Here is a 12,317-nt window from a genome sequence, read left to right as displayed (position 1 = left end):
AGAAAACCAAGAGTGAGCTGTTCCAACATTCATTAAGTACATGTTATATCAGTGAGATAATATATATATATATATATATATATATATATATATATATATTCATATATATGTATATATACATATATAAGCTACACTAAAATGAGATAGGGCCTTACTATATGAGACCCTTACTATACTATATGAGAACTTACTATACTATAGTGAGTTCTGGCTGGCCTAGAACTCACTATGTAGCTCAAGCTGGCCTTGAACTCACAGAGCTCAGCCTGTGTCTGCCTCCCCAGTGTTACTACTAAAGGTGTGTGCTACCATACCTCACTATGAAAGACTTTGGTGTAGCTCACAATGCAAGGTCACTTTCTCCAGGAAGATTAAAGATTCATATGCTCTCTGACAAAAGAGATGGACCCCTAAGGAATACAAGGAAAATCTCTCATGTGTGTGCACTTATAGACCTACGTACAGAATAGCCCAGACATACAGCAGAAGAGACACAGCAAAGAGATAACAATGGGTGCGATAAAGAAGTCCTAGTGTATTTCTGGGACAAGATTCTAAAAAGCATTAAAGACAGAAGCAAAAAATCAGATCAGCAGAGATGTATAGAAGACTCAGGATCTCAGTTTGAGCAAAACTAATGTTAAATAAGAAACACCACAGAGATTCTTATCATATAAAACTCAAGTAATCACATAACCATATAAGACATGGTCACTTTTTAGTGGTTTTTCTGTAGAAAGCTCATGAGATCTGGGAAGATATTTTAGGAGACTAGAATTCATACCAACATTCTGCTTCTATCAGATATGGGGTGTCCAACAGTACTATTTTTTTTTACCACTTGCAAGCTTTTTAATAATTCTTGTACACATAGTGAACACATTATAAAAGTTATTTGTCAAGATTCTATGCACTAAAATTAAGTGGCAACCATGAAAGTGGCCTGCCTGCCTGACAATAAATAATTATCTCCTACCCATCCATGAATCTTAAAAGCACTAGAATTCCTTACTAACCACATCGCCAATTTCACAACGAAGTTGTAAAGTCTATACACACTTCCAATACTTAGCAGAAGCTTAAATATTTGTGGCTAAAATTAAAGTCAGCCTGCTGACACTGGTTTGCTGGCCGTTAGCCAAATCAGACATGTATTCCTTAATATAAGTGGACATAAAGTTGTGTTTTAATCTTCATTTCTAATTTTATTAGATGTTTTATTCACTCACATCTTTAAAATAGTCTGCAGGCTGCTGAGTAAAGAGTTACTGATAGCTCCATGAATTAATTTTCCATATTTGATTAAAAGGATGTATGCAGAATGCAGAACTATTTTGGGCAAGTGAAAAAAAAATCTGCTGACATACGACGGGTCTTGCAGATTATTGTGTCCATCACATGACACAACTGTCACCAAATACAGCCCCCTCTTTTGAACCATTACCAGCTTCTAGTGACTGCTGGCAATGCTCGCTTGGCATGCGTGTCCTGCTGGAAGACGCTCTTCCCAGCGCGTGAGTGTTGATACCCAAGCATTCTGGAGGTGTCACATGCCTAAGTGCCAAATTGGGGACAAAGATGATCTTCCTTGCCAGGAAGACAGAGCTGCCTCCCAAGAACCTGCCAGCATGTAACATATTCTTTCCGTTTTCGTATTTAGGGAGTTGGTGGGATACTATGTAAACTTCATTTCCTGGCTATGGAGCTCAAAGAAAAAAAAGCGTCATTTCCCTGGTGGATGGACAAAGGCTGGGAGCAATAGGATTGTTGACAACACGTCTCAAATGAGGGCAAGCAAGTAGTGGTAAAGACTGCTGCCTATGGGACCAAGAGTCCTGACTCTGGCTTCCACCAGGACCCTCTGGCTAAGGACAATTGTTCAGAGGCAACTGTTCTGGTGACATGAGGATGAAGGAAGGAAACAGTTCCCAGGCTCTCCCCTGGATCTCTTGTGGCTGGCATTGTCCCCTCAAAAGACAGATGTTTCTTGTCCCATGTCATCCTCTCTGGGAGTGGACAGAAGCAGCATCCATCTACTGGGAGGTGATGTAGCAATGTAAGCACTAAGTTGTCACCCAAGACTGTCTCACCTGTCCCTACTTATTCTTCGCATCCACTGACAGTCCTGCTTACTGTTTTTTTGAGAGTGTGAACTGAGGGTACTGAGTTCCTGAAAGGGAGTTTTGTTCCTCATCTGCACACTCTGGGAACTTAACCACACCCTCCCGGGATCATTCTCCATTGATGGTGATATTCACGAGTGGCACATACATAGATAGTCTCTGCTGTGATCTCAGCCTGCACCTGTGTACTCCCAGGAATTGGAGGCAGATCAGAGTGGCAGCATTATTCTAAAAGGTCTAATTAAATTATCATTAAATTCCATGCAGGTAGATACCATTGTGGAATAAAACAGAAAATGAATGAATGACTGTATAGAGGTCACTTGGTAAGTGAGTAGCAAGCTCGGTCATCTGATGCAAAAGCTCTAGGAAGGAGACAGAGCACAAACCAGAGGCCAATGGGCCCATGTCCACTCCCCTCCACCATGTTGTGCCTTGCCTCGGAGTGTTTTTCTGGGGCCGGCCACAGGCTCACGACGGGCCCTCGGTCTTTCACTTGCTGCAGGTCATCCAGGCTGATGTAGTTGCTCAGCTCGATTACTTTATCCATCCAGAAGATGTCAGTCATCCCATGGTCTGAGAAAATGAGGACGTTTATATCATCCTGCAGGCCTCGTTCCTGTGGGGTGGATATAGGCAGTTATTACAGCGGTGAAATTTCACACACTGATTCTTATGAAGAGGTGTTTTTAAACTAGATTAAGGGAGAAGGGAGACTGTTAAAATTGGAACCAATATTTGACCCCTAGGTCCAGGCTAAGCTGATCAATAGACTTTTTAACATGCCTAGAACTAGAAGCTGGTCTAGCCAGGCAATACACATATAGATCACTTAAATCCCACTGGTCACACATGAGCTAAGGAGTCAGTGGTGCTTAGATGAAAAGTCCTCTCTGAGGAAAGAAGTCTCACTTTGGCCTAGTAAAGAAATTACTGAAGGAAGTGTTAGGGGACTGGCAGTCATAAAAGAGAAGAGAGAAGACACCAGGTCAGTTGTCCTTGCTTTGGGTCACCTGAATCCACTTGATCATATACTTCAGGACAGTGTCCACAGCTTTGAGGGCATCTTTTCTCTGAGGTGATGAGGGGCCATAGTGGTGGCCTTCGACGTCGATGCGCTCGTGGTATATGGCTGCTAGATCCGCTCGGCCACTCCTGGAGAGGCGAAATTGAGAGAGCCTCAGTTGAGGGAGCCCTCTGTCAGCTTGCTTCCTTACGACCCACTCATCCTCTCTGAAGGTGTGAGAGCCCCCAAACTCTGCCCAGTGGACCAGTCAAAACCCACATTTCCATGTCAATTAGGTGGGTGGATATTGAACTCAAGGTTTCTGGTCCTGAGAAGCTTGGTGACAAGATTTGGAGTGTGTGTCTGTTCGTCACCCCTTCTTCTGCCCAACACTATATTGGCTTTCCTGTCCAGAAAAGTTGAAAGATCCAGAGCACGGTCTTTATAAATCCCTTCTCCTAGTCTGCTGAAACTGAGAAGTCAGGAAACCAGATACAAAGCTTTAACTAACTACTGAAAAATTTTTGAGGGACTTTATGGGCATCCTAGTCAAATGCTAGAATGAGAACAGTGTCACCACAGCAACTTTGTTGCTGTAAATAGATTAATCCTTAGGATACGACATCAGCAGACACACCCCGCTGTGTGCTCTATGGGGACCTGTGACGGGCTACCTTCCACATAGGCACAGAGTAAACCCTAAAAGTAATTGTACTTTTATGAATTCTGAAACTCCCCCAGGACCAGCAATGATGGTGAAAAATCCAAACCATTTAACCCCCAATGCTGGCATAAGAATGACCACGGCTAGCAGTATAAAGAGGGGTGGTTCCCTTACGGGGAGAAGGAAGATAATTCCAAGTGATGTCCCCTCCTTCCTTCCTGTCCCCCTGTGACCTCATCTTGCCACACTTTGGCTTTGCCTATCCTCCAATCAAGCATCCCAAAGAGATCAGAGTGGTGATGATGGTCATAATGATGGGTAGGATAGCATCCAGATGAGCCAGTAGCTAAGAAATGAAAGATGCTTTTCTCTGCTCAGACCTCTATAAGAGGTAGTATTCTTGTCAAACTGCCTTATTTCTCTTGAAAAACTCTATTTTAAGCATGTGTGTACAACACACAAACACAGACAGATAGGCATAGACACAGACACACATCATCTTTCCCCTTGATGTGGTTTTGTCCACATGAGCAATGGAAGAGTGAAACCTCTGAGTTGGCAGGGCCTTGGGTCTTGCTATTCTCCAGGAGAGAAATGTCATCATGATGCTCAGAGAGCTTAGTTTCCTTGGTCTGAGTCACACAGCATCCATTCCTTGTTCAGATGTGTGGTAGCTATTGCCTCCTCTAGGAAGCTTCCTCTGCTGTTCTGAAGTCACGGCCCTACCTTGTGCTCCCATGACTACATGTTCACTTCTAGGCCTTTTTAGGTGTACTTTTCTCTCTCTAGATTTCACATCAGGAACATTAATTCATTCTCCATGGTATCACACTTAACATTTTGCGCACGGTAAGAGTCAACAGCAGTCAGCTAAGTGTGTAAAAGTAAGTGCCCGATAAATGGGCTATTAACTATGGCTATGCACTATGTTGCTGCATCATCCTTATCATACTCCTCCTCCTCCTCATCATCATCATCACCCTCCTCCTCTTCCTCCTCCTCCTCATCATCATCATCATTGACAGGACTTCGTGTATGCCTTTGAATCATAAAGACAAGGATAACTTTGAACTTTTGATCCTCCTGTCTCCAGTTCTCCCAAGTCCTGGGATTTCAGCTGTTCATCTGGATGTATGTGGTTTTGGATTTCAAACTTGGGACTACATGCATGTTGGCTATGCGGCAGAATTCAAGAGTCTTAAACATTTGCCAGTATCACAAGATGAAGCCAGGATTTAACCACTTTATTGCTAAGTGTCAACTCAAGAGCCCATGACAAAGGTGACCCATCCCACACAGCCCAAAGTGACCTTTGGAAGTCTTTGCCCTGTTATAGGACTTACACTAACTCCGAGAAGCTGGCAGCAAGAAATGGCAATCAGAGACACCCTCATTGTCACCTAAATACTCCATGGGTTGACTATGGGTTGATTGTGTCCAGGCTTGGAGCTTTAAGGACAAGTGTCCTCATAGAAGAACATTTGCAGATTTGCTCATGAAGAAGCATGCTTCAGAGGATTCTAGAAGTTTCTCACTTCCTGGCAGATCTCTGAGACAGAGCCTGGACTTGGAAATGTAAACTGGGTCTTTGAATGTTCATACGCATCTACTCCATCTTCAAACTAAGGAAGAGACCCCAGAGCAGTCTCTGACTTGCATCCTATTCTTATGGCCATGTACCCATTAGTGATACCCTCATGTTCTACTGAGCACTCCGGCGTGTGCCTCATTTGCAGCCCCAAGAAAACTCTAGTTTTGAGTGAAGTGAAATTGTTAGTCAAATGTTCTTTTCTCTTTTTGGAACAAAACAAGTTGACCCTTCCTTAATAAGCCCCATTACCACCCTCCTCCACAGTATAGACTGGGTTATGTTAGTATTTAGATTTTTCTCACAAGTGATATCATTATTCATACACCCTAATGTGAGAATGACTAATTCAAACCGCCTCTGCATCTATACATGGTCAGGTACGAAAGGTCCCTCTAGGGCCCTACAAGTGTGTAGGTGGTGGGGAGAAGTTAGTAACAGGTAATACGATTTTATCCATATGCTGAAACTTGCTCATGGTCCACGACTGGTAGGGCTCTGGGCTCTTCCTCCATCACTACATCTGAACACAATGGAACTGTCCATAAAATCTGTCCTGCAGATAAGCCTCTACATTTATCTGCTTTATGTGCTGACATCTTAGGCATTCCAGATGTGCATCTTAGGTATTCCAGATGTGCTGGCTCACTCACTCACTAGATCATCTGTTTAGGAGTCCACACTTCCAGCACAGGCCCTACATGTGTTGGAAAATCCCACTTAATATATTGGTGACTCAATAAAGTGAGGTTTACTGTGGCATTGGAGTTTAATGAAATATACCCAGGTTCTCTTCATTTTAATACTCCTTGTGTTGCGGTGTATTTGTCGTGCAGGCTGGTTTTTCCAAGGCTTTTTTATCACATTCAAAAATCTCTATGTGGTCAGAAAGCTGGAAAGTGTCACAATTTACCTGATGGCATTGTTTCAGGAAGCTGTCAACCTCAGATGCCAGGAACACTTGATTTGGGATGCTTGCGTTACGGGGAGTACACATGTGAGAGCTTTCTGGGTTAAGATTTCATTGATTCATTAGGGACTGACGTCTCCCAGGGCTGACAGCTCTTGCCTGTTTGGAGTTTAGCAGATAAATTCTTGGTAGCAGCTGTTTCCGAAGTGGGTCTGGTCTGTATCACAGGTCAGCTCGTTTGTAATAGGGTTGGGTGAGGCAGATTGCATGTCTGCTATTGGCCATTTACAGCTTTGAGGTTCAGGAACCACTCCAGAAGGACATGTGGCTATCAAACCTAGTTCCCAGAAAGCTGCAGGGGGCCTCCAACCCCAGGGTTTCAGGGACACCCAAGTCTCCTATCACCTTATAATTCTGTCTAGATTGCTTTGCAATATAAAAAGTTCATAATATCATATCCATTTTTCTTACCAATGTACATTTGGGAAGAGAGAAGAATTGGGCAGAGGGAAATGGAAGCAATTTAAAGGTACAGTTAGTTCTTGGCTGTTAAGAAAGATGATTTATTGTTTAAAAAGTAGGCCCCTGATATGACAGTGTGTCCATTCAGTATTATGTTGGGGCCCTGTCCAATACACTAGTTTAAAAGTCACAAGACTTCATTCAGAGTTATCATTCAGATTTCTGTAAACCTAGCTGGTAGCTAGCAGGAAACTTGTAAGATAAAATTAAAATTGTTTTGATGGGGTGAAAACCCCCAAATTACAGTTTGATTATTCTCAATGTTATTGATATTTCTACATATCAATAACATTGATAACATAACAATATAATAACATAATAACATAACAATATCTGTATCTCTTCATTCCTCAGCATTCGCTGTGTTCAGTTATGCATTTCTCATATTGTCCTCACCACCTTGATATTCTTACTCCATCAGTAGTAAGTTGATTTGAATCTCGGCATAAGTCTTGTGATGGTTAGTATATGCTCAGCCAAAGCAGTGGCAGGATTCGAAGGTGTGGCCCTGTTGGAGTAAGTGTGTCACTGTGGGTGTTGTCTAGAAGTCATTCTAGCTGCCTGAAAGTCAGTATTCTGCTAGCAGCCTTCAGAGGAAGATGCAGAACTCTCAGCTCCTCCTGCACCATGCTTACCTAGATGCTGCCATGCTCCTGCCTTGATGATAATGGACTGAACCTCTGAACCTGTAAGCCAGTCCCCAATTAAATGTTCTTTGTAAGAGCTGCTTTGGTCATGGTGTCTGTTCACATCAGTAAAAACCCTAACTAAGATAAGTCTCATAAATGGAGTGGAGTGAATACATGATAGTTTGTGAAAATTACCTTGAGGACAAATGTGGTTTCAGATTCTGGCTTCTCTGCTCCATAGTGATATCTCAAACGAATGGGAAACTTATCTCTACACTTCCGTTTCCCTGTCTGGGAAACCAACCTGCAGTGTTTTGAAGGGGGAAATGTGCCCAGTAGTCTCTTACATTGGAACATTGGAAAACATGGCCCCCTGGCGGATGGGGTGTTTAGGGAGGTCTTGGTGGTATGGCCTTGCTGGCTGAAAGTGTGTCACCAGTGATGGGCTTTGGGAGTAAAACTTCTCCCCTATTTTCAGTTCACTCTCTCTGCTCTGTGGTAGTGGTTGCAATATGTACCCTCAGCTTGCAGCTCTCTCTACTCCATGCCTGCTGCCTTGCTGCCATGCTGTGTCCGACATTATGGACTCTAACTGTATAGAACCGTAAGTCAAATCAATTCATTGTTCTATAAGCTGCCTTGGTCATGGTGTTTTATTACACAACAGAAAAGCAACTAATACACTGCCACTTGGGTGCCGAATGAGCTGCTGGTGTTGTGCTGGACACAGCAAAAAGGAAGGACTCAGAAAGGAAGGGAGGGAGGGAGGGAGGGAGGGAGGGAGGGAGGGAGGGAGGGAGGGAGGGAGGAAGGGAGGGAGGGAAGGGAAAAGAAATGCCTTCCTCCTGTTTTGCTTTATCACTTTGCCCGAGGGTGTCAGTTTAGCAGGTAGGAGAGTTTCATCCCTACTGGGCAGGAGCAAGTTTCTCCACTCTTCTTAGCCTGTCCATAAAGAAGAGGAACCCGGCCAAGATGCTTGAACCAGCTTCCTTCGCCAGGTGGAAGGAATTATCTTACCATCCATCCTTTCCTTTATTAACTTCAACAGTGACTGGGGTTCTGAGATTTGAGGTGGCCAAAGGAACTCCTCTGGAGCTGGATGCAATAGGTCAGAGGTCAAGCAAAGTTCTTCTTCGCTGGTGTCCCCAGCTGCTGCCACCCAGAGCTGTCTTTCTTTGCTTTTCTATGTTATTTGTTGGTGTGCTATTGTAATTTCCCATTCTGAGCATTAACCTTGGGCCTCATTCATGATGAATGGCAGGTGTTTTATCACTAGGATTCCTTACTCACTAAGGTACTTAAATATTGGCCTTGAGCTCTCCCTGGGGCCAGGCAGAACTCGAACCTTTGAACCTTCTGTCTCAGCACAGTTAGGATTATGGTCTTGTACTCCCAGGCCTGGATTCTAAAGCCCCATTAAGCAGGTTACCTGTACAATCTGCTTGGCACCGATGTTGGAAGCAGTTACTGTTGCCTCCATGAAGCCAGGGCTCTCTCTTCTCCTACTCCACAAACTATTCTTTAGTTAGTCTTTAGCACCAGATACTTTTGTTTCCTCACTGAACCATGAGCCTCCTGCAAACAGAATTTCCAAGTCGACGAATCAAGTGATCTAGACCATGAACTGCCTTGTTTTTTGGAGGCAGGGGTGGCATTGTGTGCAGGGGCCTTGACTGCTGAGTCTTTATGTGTGATGACAAGGCTCAGAAAGCACCAGTGGGGCTGGCTGCTACTGGAGACATAAAGCTGAATCCCTCCCTGTCTTAGTTACTGTCCTAATGCTATAAAGAGATACCATGACCAAGGCAACTTATCATAGGGAGTATTTATCGGGAGTGGGGGGGGGGTGTTTACAGTTTCAGTGGGTTAGTTTATGACCATCATGGCAGGAAGCATGGCAGCAGGCAGGCAGGCAGGCAGGCAAGCATGGCACTTGAGCAGTAGCTGAGAGCTTATATCTTACCCGTGGGTAGCATGCAGAAAGAGAGAGACACACAGAGAGATAGAGAGACAAAGAGACAGAGACAGAGATACAGATAGACAGAGAGGCAAAGACAGAAACAGAGACAGAGAAGTGTAGGTGGCAAGACTTTTGAAACCTCAAAGTCCACTCACAGTCACATACCTCTACCAACAAGGAAACACCTCCTAATCCTTCCCCAGAACAGTTCATCCAACAGGGGACCAAACATTTTAATACATGAGCTTATGAGGATATTCTCATTCAAAGCACTACCTTTCTCTAACCTTCAAGAGCCCCAGCCTCAGGATGGTCCCAGAGAGGATGATTCTCAACCTCCTCTACCTGTCTGGTTCTTCTTTCAAGGCATCTTGGAGATGTGAGTATGGGCTGGGTTGTAGGATTAAGAAGCCACATTTTTCAGTCACTTCGCACATAGGAGAGGCCCTGGAAGGCTAGCCCACCTAAGCCTCTTCCAGAAGAGCCTGGGTACTGACTTTACCCTAAGAGCTTATGGAGTCAAGAGAAGAAAGTTAACCTTCAAGACTCAGAGATGCTTTTGTGAAATGGTGCCATAATTAAATTTTGTCAACTTGTTACAGACCTAGACATATCTGATTAGAGCGAAGCTGAGTTGAAGAGATGAGCCATTTTCTGGAGTGCTGACTGTTGTAGGAAGGCCCACTATGGGTGGCACCACACCTGGCATGTTGGCCTGGGCTATACCAAAAAGATAGCAGAGCAAGCCAAGAAAACAAACCAGTAAGCCATGTTCCTCTATGGTCTCTGCTTCAGTTCCTACCTCCAGGATGGTGTTTGAGTTCCAGCCTAGACTTCTCTTGATGGTGGACTGATTGTAACTGTAGACAAACAAGCTTTTTCATCCTAAGTTGCTTTTGCTCATAGGGTTTAGGATAGCAACAGAAAATCTAACCAGGACGGATGGGGAGAACACCGATGTAACACAGTAGATAAAGAGAAAAATAGGTTAGTGTGAAAAAAAAGGCCTTTTGTCTCAGTGCTGTTGATATCAAAACATGTCAACTTTCACCTTTGTCTTTCTTCTATGCAATAGAAAAAAATCATCTGAATTCAAAAGTAGCATCTTGCAGAGATATGGGTGACAGTAGGAGGCAATGCCCAGATCAAACACATGATGCCTTATCTCTTCTTGCCCAGACATGTGAAGCTTCTTGATTTGCCTGGACTGCTGCTGAAATGTTCCTGGCTAAGACTTTCTGTTTAAGGTCTAAATGATCCTGTTTAAGTTCCTTCATATTGATCCCATGTCCCATTCTCTCTGGAAGGTGGTCAAACTCTGTAAACAATACAGATTCAGAGCAGTGTGTATGTGTGTGTGTGTGTGTGTACTTATGTGTGGAAATTTCCAAATGCTCTTTAAATTATAATTAGAAATCTGAGATAGAGATGAACCAAAAGAACTCTAGTGTCTGAACTTGCTGCACCAGGCAGGGTTATCTGATGGGAAGCTAAATCACTCCACAGCATTGCCTAAACACACCTACCACAAGAATTCGATTCCTTTGCACCATATGTACAAATTCACGCACAAGCTCTTACATGCAGAGTGAGCGTGATTGATCTAGATTGTTCTAATTTGGCTAAAACTGTCAACTACTTCATTCCAGAAGACAACAGATTTGATTTTTGTATGAGTAAAAGCATTGACTCACAAGCAGAACTCTCTAGTCAGCTTTGTAAGAAGGAAGTGAAAGAAGGATGAAGAAAGGGCCTGTTTGTTTGTTTTTCCTGAGGGAGGACCTAGGTCATCCCACTGCCTTCCTCAGACAGTGGCATCAGGTCTTCCTGTTCTCGTTCCAATACTTTCTAGCATAGAGACGACGAGCAGAGGATGTCACCTACATTCTTCTTTGTCATTCCATAAAGAGAAAGGACCTGGATTATATTAGAACCGATCTTTCTACCTACATGTAAAGAGTTTGTTTTTAGCTGTCCTGTTAACTTGGCCAGTATGAAGACCCCCTCACAACAATTGCATTAGTCTTGCCCAATCCTGCCCAGGTTTACAATGTCAAAATCCAGAGGCTTCATCTAGTTTGCTGTGTGAGTAACTGTCCTTGGAATTCAAGGTCATTCACCTAGAGCTCCTACCTATGAATGGTCTTGAGTTGGGAAAGTAGCACACCAGACCATACCACATGAAAAGTTATCCTGAGGCTAACTACATGGAGTTGCAGTTCTTTGTGGCTTTTTCAGTGGCTTTTTCTTTCTAGAGGAACCCAAGCCCTTCACACACACACACACACACACACACACACACACACACACACATGCACACACACACACACAAACACACACACACATGCACACACACATGCACACACATTCACACACACACACACACACACACACACACACACACACGTACATGCACACGCATCACTACCACCAAGACAATAGCAACAATCAGAAAATCTTCCTGTTTCCTCATTTCCAAGATAAAGATTCGTCTCCCTGGAGTCCTGTTATCTTGTGGTATTCCTTGACAAAGAAAAACAAAAGAAAAAAAAAACCTCAAATATTTTCTCTAAAGGAAATGGAGCCCCATTTTGTATTCATCCAACATTCTGGTGGAGGTGAGCTAATATAAATAAGGATGTCTGATTAAATTGACCACCACTGGTCTGGAGCTCACATGATACTCTGCTATTTCACCTGTGACAACTGAGTTGAATACAGAGAGTCCATCAATCTCAAACACATGATAAATGTGAGACGTGTATAAACACACTGATAAGCATGCTGCTGGGACACTTGGAGCTGTTTGTGTGACAATTATAATCCAAATGCTCGTATTACTCTTGGCAGTAGGGTATAGTATGGAGAGCATCTGAGAGATGTTGGAAGTAGCACTGAGTAGACACAGAGCAATT

General features: G+C 43.5%; 1 protein-coding gene across 1 annotated transcript in view; it reads right to left on the bottom strand.

The window, feature by feature from the left end:
- Enpp6 (ectonucleotide pyrophosphatase/phosphodiesterase 6) overlaps nucleotides 1–12,317 on the bottom strand; it is a 98,154-nt gene that overhangs the window by 18,387 nt on the left and 67,450 nt on the right. The window contains exons 4-5 of the mRNA XM_034520476.2: nucleotides 3,137–3,278; nucleotides 2,563–2,742 (exon numbers count right to left, since the gene is read on the bottom strand). Coding sequence (XP_034376367.1) covers nucleotides 2,563–2,742; nucleotides 3,137–3,278 — 322 coding nt within the window. The remainder of the gene's footprint in view (nucleotides 1–2,562; nucleotides 2,743–3,136; nucleotides 3,279–12,317) is intronic.

Source organism: Arvicanthis niloticus, chromosome 16 (genome assembly GCF_011762505.2).
Source record: "Arvicanthis niloticus isolate mArvNil1 chromosome 16, mArvNil1.pat.X, whole genome shotgun sequence".
NCBI classification, from domain to species: Eukaryota; Metazoa; Chordata; class Mammalia; order Rodentia; family Muridae; genus Arvicanthis; species Arvicanthis niloticus.
This window is presented reverse-complemented; position numbering and strand designations above follow the sequence as displayed.